At 43.6% G+C, this 17,606-nt stretch overlaps 1 protein-coding gene across 3 annotated transcripts; it reads left to right on the top strand.

Annotated features, from left to right (window-relative positions):
* The first annotated feature begins 1,571 nt into the window (after positions 1-1,571).
* tprg1 (tumor protein p63 regulated 1) lies at positions 1,572-14,563 on the top strand. 3 transcript variants are annotated; one of them, XM_057038733.1, is made up of 6 exons: positions 1,572-1,724; positions 2,299-2,610; positions 3,500-3,591; positions 5,268-5,444; positions 12,336-12,489; positions 13,502-14,563. In XM_057038733.1, the coding sequence occupies exons 2-6, from the start codon at positions 2,317-2,319 to the stop codon at positions 13,694-13,696; spliced, it is 912 nt and encodes a 303-aa protein (XP_056894713.1). In that variant the 5' UTR covers positions 1,572-1,724; positions 2,299-2,316; the 3' UTR covers positions 13,697-14,563. The 3 variants fall into 3 exon arrangements, with proteins under 3 accessions (XP_056894713.1, XP_056894711.1, XP_056894714.1); XM_057038731.1 differs by lacking the exon at positions 1,572-1,724 and adding an exon at positions 1,913-2,066; XM_057038734.1 differs by lacking the exon at positions 1,572-1,724 and adding an exon at positions 1,965-2,073.
* The last annotated feature ends 3,043 nt before the right edge of the window (positions 14,564-17,606 follow it).

The following is a 17,606-nucleotide window of genomic DNA, read 5'->3' on the forward strand; positions in this document are numbered from 1 at the left end:
GGTGAGAGACGGAGAGCGGGGGTGGGCTTTTCTTTTTGCTTGCCCAGACTCTCTAGTTCGACGTTGGGGTTCTCACGGTCGAGCGAAAGGGTTGCTTCCCTGCGCCTTCGGGTCGTGGAACAGGTCCTGACGGTTGTTTGTGCGTATGCACCAAACAATAGTTCAAAGTACCCGCCCTTTTTGGAGGATCTAGGACGGACGCTGGACAATGTCCAACTGGGGACTCCATCGTGCTGCTGGGAGACTTCAACGCTCACGTGGGCAACGACAGCGTGACCTGGAAAGGCTTGATTGGGAGGAACGGTCTGCCCGAACAGAACCAGAGTGGTGTTCAGTTATTGGACTGTGCTAGTCGCAGTTTGGGCCGTAGGTCAATGATTGACTTCATAGTCGTGTCAGCTGATCTGCGGCCATATGTTTTGGACACTCGTGCGATGAGAGGAGCAGAGCTGTCAACTGATCACTATCTGGTGGTGAGTTGGATCAGATGGGGGAGTACTCTTAAAATACATTGTTAATACATCACTGAAGCAGAAACCCTCTGGTTTTCTTATAAGTAATTACTTGCCTGCATGACTAAAATAAAAGTAAATGAGGTCTGCGCTGAAAGCTAGTGGCCATTCACGCATCAGTAAAAAGCAGCTTGCTGTCCGTGGGAGTAGCTAAGCAACCACTCTGAAAGGCGGCTTTTAGAAATCTGTCTATATTTCTTTGACGGCAGGAGATTAGAACTGAATTGGTTTTTGAACTTCCAACAAGGCACTGGAAAAGCTTCCTGACTGAGTTGTGATTGGGAATGAGTGGCCTTACAGGATGTCAGAGAACATTAGCTCAGACGCAGACTGATGTCTAAATGCCGCTGCTATTCAAGGATTTGTGGGAGGGAAAAGTCTTCCTCGCTTTCACTGATCTGATTCATCCCACAATTGTGTTGTAGTCCAGTTCAATCGCAACTGTCATTCACTGGTATTTTAGGAAAAGATGTGGAGAGAACGTAAGCCCGAGAGAGGAAATCAAAGAGAATTAAATCTTTCATCAACAGTATGAATAGTGTAAAGCAAAAACCTGTGGGGTTAATGTAGGCGACAGCCAAGTCTGCTTCATATTTCAGCCTTGCTTATTATTCTTCAGTCTTGAGCCTGTGACGCCACAACTGTCACCCAAAAACTACTGATGCAAGAAACAAAGAGATCTGGTTGGTGTCTGTGGTGAGTATTTCAAACTCTAATTAGATTACGTGAGTATGGCATAGTTAAAATAGGCTCTCCCACGTATACACAGATAATACCTCACCCATCAGAAAATAAGATGTGATACGTTATGAACAAATCTCCAGAAATTTCTTAGGGATATTGATTATAAATAGCCAAGGTAGCCTACAGTCAACACAATTTCAGTCTGATCTTTAAATCTGTCTAAGCATGTATGTATGTATGTATGTATGTAATCATTGGAAATGTTTACTAATTATCCTAGAGGGTGTAATTTAATTTTATTTCAGTCACCATACTTCCAAATTTTCATTAATCACTTTAAATTTATATCAAAGCTGCACAACCCACAAACTTGGCAGAGACAGGTAAATGTGAGGAAGTAGAGAAAGCGAAACCCTTCATTCTGCATCCATTCGCACGGTTTCCATTTCCTCTTCAGTATTGTCTGCTACTTCACACAGGCCTGGCTCATAGGCACTGGTAGAACATCCCATTGTGCATCTTAATCGGGTCAGTATAAACAGTCCACTGGTGAAAGACCAGATTTTCTACGTTAAAAGATAAGCAGTGGCGATGCTTCCTTTGACTTTTAAACCAAGGATCAGGGTTTGCTTGGGTTAGGCTGCATAATTTAATGGAGGTGAAAGGCTATTTGAGTCTACCTTTGTTGGGTACTTAATACAATACTGGGGCCATGAACTCTTGCTCCTCCGAACCGCATAGTTTCAAACGTTGTTCCACGCATATATCTGTGTTATCTTCATGCGGGTTGCTGCGGGTGAATCAGGCGCTGCTCTGAGAACACACGGAACAAGGAAGTGGTGCACCTGCTGCCGCCTCTCTGCTCTTTAGGTGAGAGGTCTGGTTAATACTTTATTAATATTATATCAAAAACCATCGCTTAAATATGTATGCGGTTCACGGAGCGTTAGTGCGGACATTGCCGGGGTTAAACTCGCCAATTATCGGTGGTAAAAGCGTCTTCGCTGCTTTGACGCACTTGAGTTGAGCGTCCGACGGACGGACGGACAAACAGACGGCGCGTGCTGGATTTAAAAATGTTTTTGTTGTTGTTGTTGAAAAGGTGTCGTGAACCTCCAGGATGGAAGAGCCACAGAAGGAAGCAGCAAACGAAGAGCAGCCGCATCGTTTCAGCTCTTCTCCGGCTGACCCGGAGAACCCAGGGAACCCAGCGCCGGCTGACCCGGGGAACCTAGCGCCGCTTGAGCTGGCCAGCCCAGCGGCAGATGACCCCGGGAAAGCAGCCCCTGTTGACCGCCCACAGGACGAGGGGGAGCGGACAGTGATGGGCGATGAGGACCCCCTGGAGCTGCCCTCCGCCGGCCCCGCAAACTTCCTGCCCCACTTCAAACTCAGGAAGTTCTTCGTGTTGAGGGTAAACACTTTAGCTGGGTTTTCTCCCAAAATGTGTGTGATATCAGTTTTAACACACACTCGCTACACTCATATTGTTACATTAAGTGTAAATATTAGCCAATGTATTTGCCATGCTACACACCTATACTATACTGTACTATACTATAGTATTCTGCACTATTGTTTGGAGGACAACACAAAGTTCTATTAACACTATATATTGTTACAGTGAGTCTAAATATTTGCCCCAACAAATTATCAGCCTATATTTTACACCATTTTATTTGCCACAACAATAGTCTACTATAGTATTCTGTACTTTACAGGACAATATAAAGTTCGGCTGCTATGTTTGTCTTGAAGCCTTTTTGATTAAGAGGTGAAATGTCTTCAAGAACCCCAAAAAAGTCCAGTTGCCTTCACCTCCGGCACTTATGACTGTCATGACCTGGGTGACTGGGAAACCTCGCAGAGACATTATGGCAGCGCTACACAGGCCAGAGGTCACAAGAATAAAGGGTTTGGAATCACATTAAAACTCTCAGGAGCCCTCAGAGTGAACTTTTGATTTTGTTTTTTTCTCTTTTTCTAACTTGGCTCCGAGATAGCAAACCACAAATGGCACAGATACACTTGCGCAGTATAGGAAGTCTCTTTAGACAACAATTCCGCTGCATAGTTTTTTTTGGTTTTATTTTTTTTTAATTTCGAGTCATTTCAATGTGATGTCACATTTGTATTTTTATTTTGCTTGACACAGACGTTGTGACACAGCCTTTCTGACATGGAGTCCCGGTCCCCGCTGCATTCCTGTCTCAAAGATTCTCCCTTTAAGCTTTTCATGCGCACATTGTGATTGTCACAGTGGGTAATTATAAAGTGACACCCGTGCTTTTTCCTCTCCTCAGCCTGGCACTCTGAATCAAGCCATAAAAGACATTGAAGCACTGGTGGATAAAGAAATAGATGGCAGCATTCACAGCATCTGGCTAATGGCAGAGTGAGTTTCTGATCCGTTTTTTCTGTTGAAGGTTGTTATCTCAGTGTTGAATTATGGTTTATAGTTTTACCTGCACTTGTATATTACACGTTTATTGCTGTTTCAAGCAAACACTTTTCAGGTTACATAAAACTCCCTCTCTGAGCCCCACCTATTTTACATTTTAAATACAGGAAAAGAAACTCAACACAACCCCACTAACTGGTTTGTTGGAATGTAGGAAGTATATTGTAATATAAGTTCTTCAAAATCCTAAATTAATTTCACTGTTAGAGCAATGGGGTGTAGGCCATCACACATGTGTATAACCATCACAAAACAAAATAGAATATAAGAAAACCCCCATAGTTTTTTAGTATTGCATAATATCAAAATCTCCTGGTTCCTTTAGAGAAACTAGCAAAGTAAACTTTAAGACTAAAATAATAGACAGTTTGAGAGTAGTGAAACGATCCTAAATGGACAATGTTTACAGTGTCATTGTGCTGCTCATTCATAATCCAGCAGTAGCATACGTACCCTATATCCCACTCCAGCGGGCGACAGCTAAATTATACACACATTTAGACCGTTGAAGCCACGATTGTGGCATGAATCTGTGCAGTAATGGTCTCACTCAACAGCATGGAATCATACATTAAAAAGGGAAACCAAAATGTTATTCTGGATCAAATGATAGTGGAGAAATAGGTTTGCAGAGGCTTTTATCACCGTGAGTGTGATTAATTCAACAGGTTATTTAACAGGATCGCTGCCCGGTATGGCCAACACAACAGTGCTGGAGTCACTTTACCTTCATGTTAGAAATCATGTGTGATGTAAGTCCACCTGTCCCATCAGCCACAGCTCTTTTCCTCTTGAGGTTGTCTTGTCAACACAAAAGCTCCTCAGTCGCACCTCTCCCATGACGTGTTCAGTGAAGTGTCTTTTTGGCCTGCAGCTGCCAGTAGAAATTCTCTTAGAGTGGGCAAAATTAAGTGGGGCGTGAGGAAGAAAGCCACTAGGAGAGTCTCTGCCACCATGAATTAGTCGAGAACATTGCAGTGAAGGACACGAGTTCGAGTCCTGATGAAACAATGCGTTTTGGAGGACTTGGCAATTCAGGCATTTCCACACAGGCGTTCAGGACAAAAGTGCAGCCGGTGCTTTGCTGTTAGAAAGGTGTTTCTTTGATTAGATTTTTTTTTCTCCTTTTTTATTAAACTGGTGGAAAATTTTGCCACTTAGAAACACTTGCATGTATATTGCATGGTCCTCGCCTGCGGCATTTTTGGGAATGCTGAAGCTTTTATGGTACATAATTGAGCAGCTTTGCTATACATGTTTTTTGTACGACCTTTAAATAACTTGCTGAAAATGCACTGAAACTGCACTCGACACAAAAACAGTTGAACACCCAGTTAATGCGTGGGTGTGCCAAGTATATGTGTCTGTCTGTTCTCCAGAGATTAAAACTTAAATCATTCCACAGTTAAATCATTATCACTAAAAACAGAACGTAACCAACCCATTCATTCTCCACCTTGCCTCCAAGTTTGCTAGCAGATCCTTGGTGCGGTATGTTTAATCCTGCTGAAATAAACAATAAACGCAGCGGTAAATCAGCAATGGTGATGAAGGGATTCTAAATAAAAGTGAAATCACAGCCAATGGATCTCTTCTTCTGATGTTTTCAGGGTGGATCACTGGAATAATGAAAAAGAGCGTCTTGTTCTGATAACGGACAACTCACTCCTGCTCTTCAAATACGACTTTGTCATGTTAAGATGCGACCAGATACAGAGGATCCCTCTCAACTTTGTGGACCGCATCACCTACGGAGCCTTTGTCTTCCCAAAGGGCTCACTGCTTCGGTATGTAGCTCTGAACCTTAAAAATCATGTCCAGAACCCTGTAGTCCTTAAAAACACAAACTCTGTGTTCAGTTTAGACCTGCATATTAGAGAACTGATAAGCAAAGAACCAGAAAGTTCCCATATAGTTACATAATTGAATTATTTTCATGGCAAACTAAACAAATCAGCAGCTATCTTCAGGTATCGTCTTGTCTTTTTTTCTCTTGTGTTCTCTAAAGTTCACAACATTCACATCCAACATGCTGACTATTTATATTTTATATTTCTTTACAGTTATGAAATTATTGGCTGACTAAATCAGAAGGTAATTGCTTTCACATCATGTCACAGAAAAAACTAAATTAAAGCCTAATATCTTGTCTGCAGACATGCTAGCATTTAGCAACACTTGTTTATTTTAATTTTACAGAGCTTAATTTGAAACCTACATTAACCCGTTGACATCGCTTCAAAACTCTTAAAAGAGTGTCTGTGAAAATCGGGAAGACAATTAAAAATGTAACAGGCAGCCTTTTGAATAACTTTCAGAAATTGTCAGAGTATGCATGATTGAGTAAAAAGAATGAAAGCTGATTTGAGTCGTCAGTAGAACAGAGAGTGACGCGGTGCTGAGGGCAGCATCAGACGGCTGTATGGTGACAGGCGAACATGCAGAGGATCAGCACAGGGAGCAAACAGGGACACACGGAACAGCTGCGTGGAAGCAGCCGTGGCACAGAGAGGCGACTGAGACCAGGGTTTTTCTGAGGGGAGCGAGTGCTTCGCTGTCACTTCGAGCTGTCGCTTAACTGATTAGTGGCAAAATTAATGTAGTCCTTTCATCTAAACCTTTTAAAGACGGCTCAGGGGATACCAAACCAACTAAAACTAATTTGATGAATAAAACGTAATGTGCTGTGAAGAGCTTAGAGAGCGCTGCCTTTATTGGAGGCTTTATCTCTGCACATTACGTTAAATTATACATAAAACCCTGGTGAAAGCCACTCGGGAGTCCGACAGTAAAGAGACGGCTTCAGATGAGAAAGACTTGAGCCTCAAACACTTCCCTGTCTTCATCTTTGCCACATATTCCTCTTTTTTCCTTGTCTCCCCTCTCTCTCTGGATTTGTTTTCTTTTTTTTCCAGGTCATTCCATCTTACTTTTGACACAAAGTGATTAATAGTGTAAATGAGAATGAATCCTCCCAGCTTCTGTACCAGTGCAGCGCAGGAAACTTTTCCTCATCTCACACAGACAAATCGTGTTCTCACAATTATCAGGCTGCTGCGTAAGAGTGCAGCAGACAAAAACAAAACCACTGATGTCTGCTGCCCAAGTGGAAGAATCCAAATCCAAACTACCCACCCCTTTTCTCCGGATATCCTGGAGATTGTTTTGGCAAGAGTCTGCACTTTATGCACCTTGATTGTTCCCGTCTGACTGAACTAAAGATCTATTCCATCCTTGTGCGTTTGTCAATTGTGCACAGCTGTTTTTATGATATAAATTAGATACAGGCCCAGTAGATGCAGTTCCCCAATGTTCTACATAAAGGTTGCACTAAACTTTGGTTGGCAACTAATAAAACCCATCAAGCATTCCTCAACTCTAACACATACCTTGAGAGCAGATGATTGAGGACATGATTGTGCTCCCTCGTGTTGCAGCTGCTGGAAGATAACAAAGCAACCCTGCAACAGCTGCGATTGCTTCCAGTAATTGTTCTTGAAAACAGCTTGTAGGCCCCATTAAGTAAAGATGCGTCAGTCCTCCACATTAGCTAAATCAGCTTGCTTTTTCAGCCGCCATGTCGGGACGCATCGCTGCCACTCGGAGGGATTGTGGCTCGGTTGGAGGCCAGTGAGATTACGGGATCCCTTTAGGTGACGCTTGTCACTTGGCCACTTGATGTCAGCGTGCACTCAGTGGAGATGGTTCGCGGCCAGATGGAGCCACATCACATTTCCTCATTAGTTTCATGTTGTCATGGGAGACTCCTCGGGTGGTAATCAGTCCGGGATTATACTGTCCACATCAACTTGTTTACATGCAGCATTAACAAATCTGATCTGAAGCTGACAGCAGAGGCGGTTCATGCTTGATGAAGCGCCCAGGCCGTGGAATTATACTGCAATAAAGTGATCAGCTCTCCAGCATAAGGTATGATCGGTAAAGCTGCCTTTCTAAGAAGGAATAGGTGATGTTTCACTCCTCTGCAGGCAGTAGAAGTTTGCTAAGCAGGAAGTAGCCCCTGGCGCTAAAATGGCAAATAATAGAACAAACAAATATGATCTTTTCACATTAAGAGGGAAGGAGAGACTAAACATCATTTGCATTGTTGTAAAGCACATCAGTTTGTTCAGGGGTGGCCTCATGGAGGGATGAAGAAAAGGAAAATTCCCTTTCTTTCCTGCATCATTTGATTGTATCCTGTCTCATAAAGCAAGCTCAGATATTTTTAGCCGTTTTGGACAACGCGCATATGGAATATATCAGATTTGAACTCGTGACATAGAATCGCTGCCACAAACCTTTGACCCCGAGTCCTCAGAGTGTCCCAGCTGTAATACGGAGGATCCCACTCCCTCTGAGCGCCATCGTGCCTGGCAGCTCTGCCTTTGCCCGGGTTTCAGCAGCCTCACCAGCAGCTCTGTGTTGCCAAGTGAAAGTGCTCAGGGAGCGTCAGTATTTTTAGTCCTGATGGTTTTGTTTTCATCACACATCCTCCAGGTGCACCTCTGAAGAGCGTGCACGGTATATTCTGTATCTGTGGGGAGACATGTGCTTTAGGTGCCTTCAGTCTAGACAAACTAATTACCGAATTATATATTTTTTTGCAGTCTGAAAACTTGGGTGAGGAGATTTAAAGAAACCCCACTGAGGTAACTGTGGTTGGGAATGTCTATTTATGAAAGCAGGAAGAAATACTCCCAGCACTGCTCAGCTCTCTCTCACTTGATCAGATGTTTTATTTTATTCATTTATTTTTGTGTGCGTGTACGTGAATAAAAACTCCAGGGTTTATACCATATTTATCACTAACTTTTTCAAACAGTTTCACTGTACTAGACTCCCCCACCCCCCGCCATCTTATATATTTTTCATTTTTATCTGACACACACACCCACACAAAATCTTAATATCCTTCTGAAGACACGCAGTGATTCTCCTCACACCAAGAACAGATGCAGTTCCCACATTCGGACAGTAGAGGGCAGTCAGCACATAGTAATTAAGTTATTACCATCAGTGTGATGTGCTGTGGGGTTATATGAAAGTGGGCAGAGGCCAGGCTGTAATGATGTGCGTGCACGCCGACACGTGTGTGCTGTTTACCCATTTCTGATTGTTGAGGTCGAGGTCAGAGTATTCTTATTGACTTGACACCACAGCTAAATATCAGCACAGGTTATCCAGAGGAGTTGAAGTGCAGCGTTAAAACTTTATTATAATGTTGAATTTTTTTCCCGCTTGGATTTTAATCGAAGCCAACATTTACATTTCATGTCGCCTTTACTGAGGGCAAACTCTGTTTCCAAAGTAACTCGTAATATTCTCTCCCTTTGCCGCGCTATAAATTCATAAGTCATTTGTAGTAGCTGTTAGCATCCATAGAACAAAGGCTTCAATGCCACCTTCAATTTTTTCCTACATTTCCCATAATTCACCCATATTCCTCATGGTTTAATATCAATTTTCTTATAAACCCACGAAGCACAGAGAACACGTCTTTTGGTTCTTTCTGATTAGTTCTGTTTCATTATCCCAAAGGTGTCCACACCACATATGATGATGACATCATCTTAAGACTCCTTTGCCAGGAGTCTTAGAACATGTTTTAGAAGTATGAATTCAGACATCTCCATGGCTGCTTGAACTTGGAGAAACTTTCAGCCATCTGCTTGATGAACCTATTTTAGTCGGCACCCTGCAGCTACTCTGTCACAGCTTTTGCATCTGCACAATGACGGGGGGGTCACGAGTGACGTCTTTGAGACTTAAATACGCCAAGGAATTTTTGCTTCATACGTTGAGGTCTGATTATCCTTTGTTTCCCTGTTTTTCAAGTGCTTTCACATGAATGATACTGTACTTTGCTGGGAGGAAACAGGTATGGATGGCTGACAAAGCTGCAGGCTTTATTAAGCAATCCGACCAGATTTGTTGGCTTGGGAGATGATGTGGGACAACTGCCATGACTGACTTTGGCGTGATATTTATCTTTGTGTGTTTACCTCTGATTTTGAACTGCTTGAAAGCCCTAGGGGAATTTTTCTTCACTTGCCCTTGATGTTTGTGTAGTGTTTCTCCCATGCACGTGTACATTCGGACTGAACTCTGTGGAGGTTGTCGACGTCCGCTGGACACATGGTTAGCAGTTCCTCAGTTGATGCTAAGCTAGAGGATTTTTTTTTTTACAAATATATTGGCTAAAGTCGGCTGATTTAAGAAAGGCGTGAAAAAGAAGGCATAGGCTGCTTTCACCATTTAGGTCTGTAGAAACCTTATTGCTCACTGTTGGGCACAGTGAAAGTCCAAACCCACGTATCTGCAACACAAACATGGTGAAGAACTTCCAAGGCCTCTGGCTGGAAAACCCAGCCCCGCTCTGCCTGTTTGGGCCGGTCCCTTCTCCCGGTGATAGCTTACCTAAGGAATTTACCAAAGCTTTTTAATATCCCTATTTATACTGGGCCAGTAGCTGTGTGCTTGTACAAAGGGCAGTGTGTACAAATGTAAACCCACTATCCTCACCCACTTTTGCTGCAATATAATTGGTCTTTTAGCCCGGGCTTTTCTTTTGTACCAACTTCTCTCTCTCTCTCTCTTCTTTACCTGCTCTATAGTTGACACACAATGCGGAGCATCATTGTGATATTGTGATTGTGGGGGTACTTGTGTAAACAGGGCTGATGATTGCATTATGCTGCCTCCCTCCCCGGGACTGTGACACATCCGCAGCTACAGCACCGTTGTTTCACCTCAGGTATTTCATTTTGAAAAGCAGGAAATGTTCTTGCACAATATGTGCAGTAAAATGAGCACATCTGTGTGATGAAACACACTCAAATCACAGTTGGTAATTTTTAATAGGCGCCTGCAGATGCATTATAGCGTATGTAAAAACTAGAATACAGGAGGTGATAACAAGACAACAAAAATGTCACTTTACGTGCACCTTTTTCACAGTTTGCTTTAAATGGCCTCAAATTGCCTCTTGAAGGTTTCCTCCAGAACCTTCCAACATGATTGTGCACTGAATAAACCCAGGTGTTTGCACATCAATGTCAAATGCAGAGGCTGCACAGGCAGCAAGGACTGACTGATGTGTTGGTTTGTGTCAATACTCCATTCTCTGGGTTAAAAGTATGTAGAAAAGCAAATGACCTATAAAAACATCTCAGGAGAACTGTTTTAACACTCCATAATGCCAACAGATATTGTGAAATCCCACAGGGCGTTAGTGATATTGAGTGTTTGCACTAGGGCACGCTGGGGTATTTATCTTAACTTCCAGCTAATGTGTTAGTTCCCACAAGAAAACATGGTGTTGTCCAAGGGAAGGAGCTGCATCAGATACGGACAAGCCATCACTCATGGTTTCCAAATGTTAAAATAAGTTGAGCAGAAATACACAGTAGGCGTCCGTACGTTTGGGCTCATTTCTGCCTCTTGTTGGACAACAATTGTAACAGTTTCGTTTTGTGTCCTTCATTGTGTTTGTACTGAATGAGGAGTCAGACCTGTACTTACGGGTTTTTCTTGCTTTGCAGGAGTTGTTTACGCACTTTAAACAGCTAAAGATCAACTGGCATAAATGCTGTTACCAGCAGATGACCTGCTTTGTTTTTATGTCTGTAGTGTGAATCAGTGCCTGTCGTAATGGGGCCTAGGGCCTGAGGTAGTGATGCAGTCAGAAAATAGTCCCACCGCCTCAACCAAGGTGGAGCAGCTAATCCAGAGCAATGGCCGCTCTCTGTGCGGCTCTAGTGTTGGTCAGAGACCGATAACGAGATGCAGAGAGGTGCTCTGACAGTCAGGCAGGACCTGAAAAAGACTGTTTGCAGCTAGTTAGCACTGAGGGCCAACACTGTAGTATTCTGTTATATAACCTCTGTTTTGAAAGAATATTAAGTATGATGATTGAATCCTCTTAGCTATTGAAATATCAAACCTGAGACGCTGTTGCAACATCAGTTTTTCAAACAACAAATGTGTAATAGTGCAAATACAAATAGTTTTATTTTAGGCATTTCACCTTAGCTGTAAATGTTCTCCAAAACAAAGACCAATCCTATCCCCCGTGTAAACCCTGGACACTTAAGGTGGGTTTAGCCTAGCCAATTCACCGAGTGCAGCCTCCTTCCAGGCATTCTGCTGTTTGATCCGAACAGCATCAGAGCACAGTTGATGGATAAAGAGAAGAGAAGAGACAACACACACACACTGACTTTTAGGGGGCTGAAATACAAGCAGGCACTGCTCACATGCCTGCTTTTATATCCTGCCATGTGTTTGATAAAATGTGTCTGTTCTTGAAGAATGTCTAGCTTTAAATGTCATTACTTTTGTTTACCTAATACTGTATGACCAGAATGGTCTATAGCTGGATTAATATCGGCATTCATCCCAGATAATCTCTTTAGCTACAATATAAAGCGCTGTCTTCCGCTGACATTCAGTAGTTGGTGTATCTATTGTCATAGCATGCTTTGCCTCTTTAGATCCCTTTGCTACAGACCTGCACCATAAAGGTGACTGAGGATGACGGCGTATAGGTTGCTGCTATATTAAAATGGGACCCAAGGCAGAACATTTATATTCCGTCTTTGCAGTGTGCTCATCATTGGGTAACAAATGTCTTTTTAGAGTCGAATGTGATGTGCTGTTCCCGTCTGTGTGTTCAGGAGGGAGGGGGAAGGGCTGCGGATCTTCTGGGACCGGCTGAGAGAACCCTCCTTTACCTCCAGGTGGAACCCCTTCACCACTGACTTCCCCTACACCACCTTCACCTACCACCCTGTGAAGGACATCAGCGACACCTTCACCACTATCTGCAACGTACGTGCATTAATCAGTCGGGGAAACTACCACAGGTTGGACTTTTCAGGACAGAAGAACGCCACACACTCCTCCTGAGGCTCGGAGTCATGGACCTCTGTAGGAAAGAGAGACTTTAGTTTGGGTTGCAGCTGAGCCGCGGTTCTGTTAATTACACACTGCTAGCTGAAGGAAGGCCGTTCCTCTTTAGTTTAGAAGTCTGCCTTGGTTAGACTGTTATGACGAATCTAAGTGGAGGTGTGTGCTCTGAGCTCCAGGAAGACAAACGCCTTAGCAAACAGCCGCGGTGACATTCATCCTGTGCTCCAGTGATTCATCGCGCATAAAAGACGTTACGGGAAAAACATCCCATCCACGTGTGAGCCATCATATGTGAGCCCAGTGACACATGGAACTGACCGGTTGGGAAACGGATCACCGCCAAAATATACAGCACGAAAGGGAAATAAAAGATATTTAGCAATCTTTAACATGTGACACATGTCCGTTACAGTGTTTTAGGACAGGTTTAGCTGCAGGGAATATCTGGAATATTTGAATTTTGGACACATCAGATGAGCACTTCCAGAGCAACAGTGTGCAGGATAAACGGGAGCTACATGATCTGGTCAGTGAACAGCGCCCGGTCGTGCGCACTAGCTTTGGCTGCTTCAGGTCATGGCAACATTCTAAAGCTAATGGTGAACACAACCACAGGATTTGTGGACAGGTTCTAAAGGGTTGTTTCCACACAGCTCCAGGACACACCCTCCTTCTGTCTTTATTGTTCTCCATCTTAACACCACCATTGTTTTTTTTAATTATTGTTGTTTTTGTGGGTGTATTTACTCAGGTGACCAATTCTTGTCCAATCAAATTTCAACTGGTCTTCCTGCAGTTTGTCAAAGACATTTCACGTCTTATCCAACAGGTTTTTCTCAAGCCAAGAATTCTCCATGACCCAGATGACTGAGAACGTTAGAGAGTGACAGGTGCATTTACCTGACAGATTTGTTGTGTGTCTTCCCCACAGATCAATAAATTCCGCGAGCAGCTCATGAATGCAGCCCAGAAAGTCCACGCTGTGAAGCCTGTTCCTGGGAAGGCCAACGGCATTCTGCTCCTGAATCAGAACATCCAAATCGAGGCGTATGTGGGCCTCATGTCTTTCATCGGGAACCAGAACAAACTGGGGTACTGCATGGCTCGAGGAAACATCGGCTTCTAAACCCGCCTGCATGCTAGGGTGATTTGTCATTGCTTGATTTAGAGAAAAGGGTCCAACGTGTGCCGTTTATACTGTTCATCCTCGTAGAACTTCAAGGGAAGCAAAGACATTAGCAGATGAAGGTTGGCGGTATCGTGAATCCTGGATCCTCCGGATGTTCTGTTTTACAGACGTGTGTGTTCCTCCTCCTGTTATCACCAGTCTGGTGTCTGAGGACTCACACATTCCACCGTTCTTCACCAGCCGATGGATCCCTGCTGTTCACAAGGAGCTTTATGTTTGCGCCTCAGTGATATGGAAATTCATCTCCCCCCAAACGGGACTCCTTTCTTTCCCCCCCCAGCCGTTCTTTTAAAAGCCCGGTCCCAAACCTCTCTGCTCTGTAGAGATTCACAGAAGCGGGGAGCACATTGTCAGTTTAGCTCTGTGCTTTCTGCTGCATTTCTACATTTCCAGCATTTACTGTTCAGGATTAGATTTTTTGTGTGTTTGCATATGCGGAACTCTGTTTTCCTTTGGAAACACACATTCCTCTTGAGTAGATTTTGTCTTTCAGGGTGTTAAATATGCTGATTTTAATACTAATCCCCATCCCATGGTGCCGGTCAACTGTATAACCATCGATTTTGATCATATTTTACATCTACTAAAGATGAGAAACGAAAGGCTGAAGCATAAAAGGTCTCTTCTCTAAAATTACCTTTAAAATAGTATCTGTCATTTTGGTTTCTGCTGTTGTTTTATATGAGTGTTTGAATTTTACCAACACAATTTGATGAGTTATTTCGATATTTTGAATGAAGCTTTTTGGTTGTGCTATTTATAAAAGCCTGTGCTGACAACACAATAAAAGACAAATGTCTTCTATTATTGTCTTCTTTTTTTAATGTTCCAACAGCTCAGCACTGAAAAATACCGATTGTGTAATGTGTAGAATTGTGATCAGATATAAATCGGGTATAATGCTTCAAATGGATCGTGATGAAAATTAGCAAAGCTGTGATGTCATTTATCTACAATTTGGAGCCTGAAGTCTCCATCAAACGTTTCACGTTCCTTCTGTTCAACTGCGGCAAATGAGACCATTAGAAACGGCGTTTTCTGAGTGACAGTGACAAGAGGACATAGAGGGATTAAGGCAGCAATATTTAGTTTCTGTTTTCTCTTCAGGAAACAGGGTTAAGTAGCGAGTGTTGCAGGACTATGTGCAGCTGCAGTTGCACAAGGTAAAGTATATGTTTAAGTTCAGCACCTTTAGTATCACGTATCACGACCTCAGGGTTTATAGGGTTAACATGTGTCCTCCCAGGACCAGGACGTGTCTCTAATCCTGGATCAAGCGCTTCTTTGGCCTGGAGCAAAGTGTCTTTTTTTCTCTCCATATTTTTGCTCTACGAGCTGTAAAAGGTGATCTTTAGGAAACGGGATTAACTGGCACAGAAACGAGCACTCTCGGCTAGCTTAGCACGTTTAGCTCTCTTGATGACTTGATTACTAGGAACAACCATCCCACCGTGCGAATGTAGGTGGCTTCCAACTGAATCTATCCTTTAATTGTTATGAGTTAATGTCACAGCTGTCCCCAGGAACAGCGTCCTGACAGCCGTAATACGCCCGACCTGTCCCGTCCTGTCGAAAATGAGGAAAACCCTGGTCGTCATCGCCTCGTCTCTGTCAGCCCATCTTTATTTCCCAGGTGAAAAGCATCCTTCAACCCAGATGACATTTGATTTAAGGGCTTGCTGTTAATGCCGGAGAGGATTTGGACTGATGTGCGTGCAGATGTGGGTGTGATCCTGGATCTGTCCTCAGACGCTCTTTATTATTTGCATTGGAGACGATTATGTTGAGCCCTTGAGGAATTTCACTGGATTTGTTTGAACGACCTGGAATCAGGGTTTCCTGAAGTTAAGGATTTTAAGTTTTTATTGGTCTGTTTGCCGTTATTGTTTCCCTCTATCACAGTCGGAGTGAACTATGCAGCTGAAAGTCCTTGGATAGACAAAGGAAACTGATGAGCTTCCAAGGAGTCCAAAATGTCCTGGACGTGACAGTTTTCCACATTTTTAAAGAGTGCGTTTAACCCCAGCTGCTCTGATGCAGACCTCCAGGCTCTCGCTTCAGGCCACGTTCTGGACTTTCTGTGGAGGTAATAAGAGAGGAGCATCTCCTCTTCGATTCTGATTGATTGGACCCGCGACCTTCAGGTCAAAAGCCCAATTCTCCAACCTTTAGGCCACCGCTGACCCAGTGGGGTTACAGGCAGAAAGGAGCTGTACACTCCACAGTGTGACCGATACAGACACCTTCGGAAGCTTCTGGGTCGCTTTTATTGTTGTTGTCATCCTATTTACTTGTGGGTTCAGGCTCTTTTTCATAACCAGTCCTGTCAGTTTTCAGCTGGAGGTCAGCAGAGGGAACAGATCCATGGAGATCACACGTTCTCTTCTCCCGTCAGCCGCCGCATTGTGGCTAAACGCCAGATTTCCATCAGCCGGTGACGTCTGCGTCAGATCTCCAGACTCCCAACTGGCTCTTTTCCTTCATGGTGCTGATACCAGTTGGCTTTCACCTGTCCAAAAAAACCAAAACCCGATTCCAAAACTTCAGAGACTTTGCAGATGTTTTTACATAAAGCCTGACCTGACCTTGCTGGAGAAGGTCGGGTCAGGCTTTCAGGCTGGGACGCTTTGCTTTGTAAATGATGATGAACTTCCAGTCATGGACTGCTGATAAGGATTTGCTTTTGATATGATTCAGTTTCCCAGTGGTTTTTATTTGGTTTCTCCTAAAGTGTTGCTGGTTTGGAAATAAATGAGAACTGGCCAATCGTGCATTTAAAAACTCATCAATACGTTTGCAAATGATAACAAAAACTCACAATCATTTAATATTGTTACTGTTGACTTCATAGTTTTATTTCATTTTCTTTACCTTCGTGGTCATTTGAGCCAAACGACTATTTTAGTCCCTCAGCAATAAAACTGATGGAAAACATTAGGAGTTCATCTAAAGTTATGAGATTAAAAGCAGCACTTGAGACGAACGCAGTAATAAACTACTGTTGCCACCATTTAACTGATGGAAAATTGTATTTTTTTAACAAGCAGCCATTTTAACCGAGGTTCTTACGTAGGTTTAAAATATTCTCTGCCGGGTTTCTTTCTTCTCATAATACAGCAGACTAAGAGTGTGTGAGTGCTTTTTTAAAACACACACACACACACACGGGCTCACAAGATAAATGACTTTCAAACATTCCTTTCTGTGAAGGTAGGTCAGGCCCGAGGCAAACGAAAATGACTTTTCTACTTATCATCAGTTGATTATCAAACGAATCAACGCCTCGTTCCTGAGCGGACGTTGAAAAGTGAGAGAAATCAGCGACGGCTGATCTTTTGGGTGGGGGGGGGGCATGAGAAACACAAAAATCCCGTGTGTGGAAAAACAATTGAATGAACAATTACCAAATTAGCCAGCGCAGGTGAAGCCTGTTGGTGGGACAAGTGCTTTTGTTGGAGGTCAACTCGCAGGTCACGTCGGAAGTCTCCATGTGCATCCCGACAGTTCCAAGTGGTTCTTTGGGCCGATTGTGACGCGAGCCTGTTCTCCTGCTGCCCTGAAGTGGAATGTGAGCAGGAAAGTGAGAGGCTTAGAAACTGCCCATCGGTGCCTGTGACCCCGCGTGGCCCCGGCTAACAACCAGAGCTGCTCGGGATGCTTGGGGCGAGTAACATAAGACAAATTCTGCGAGACACTCTTGCGATCCTGGTGTGGCACGCAGTCTTCTCATCTCTCCGAAATACCTTCAAAGCCCTCAAAGATATGCCAGCTTGGCTACCAGGCTTCTTTTCACAGGTCGGGCAACCTCAATTCACCGTTTTCGCCTGCCGCCGCGTGTTGTTTGTTT

This window comes from Takifugu flavidus, chromosome 7 (assembly GCF_003711565.1).
Source record: "Takifugu flavidus isolate HTHZ2018 chromosome 7, ASM371156v2, whole genome shotgun sequence".
Taxonomy (NCBI): Eukaryota; Metazoa; Chordata; class Actinopteri; order Tetraodontiformes; family Tetraodontidae; genus Takifugu; species Takifugu flavidus.

Bases quoted from the DNA above. Each gene is read 5' to 3' on its own strand.
- tprg1 (XM_057038733.1), top strand. From the start codon at position 2,317: ATGGAAGAGCCACAGAAGGAAGCAGCAAACGAAGAGCAGCCGCATCGT. The intron at 2,611-3,499 runs GTAAACACTTTA...TCCTCTCCTCAG, and splicing joins GGAAGTTCTTCGTGTTGAGG to CCTGGCACTCTGAATCAAGC. The intron at 12,490-13,501 runs GTACGTGCATTA...TCTTCCCCACAG, and splicing joins CCTTCACCACTATCTGCAAC to ATCAATAAATTCCGCGAGCA.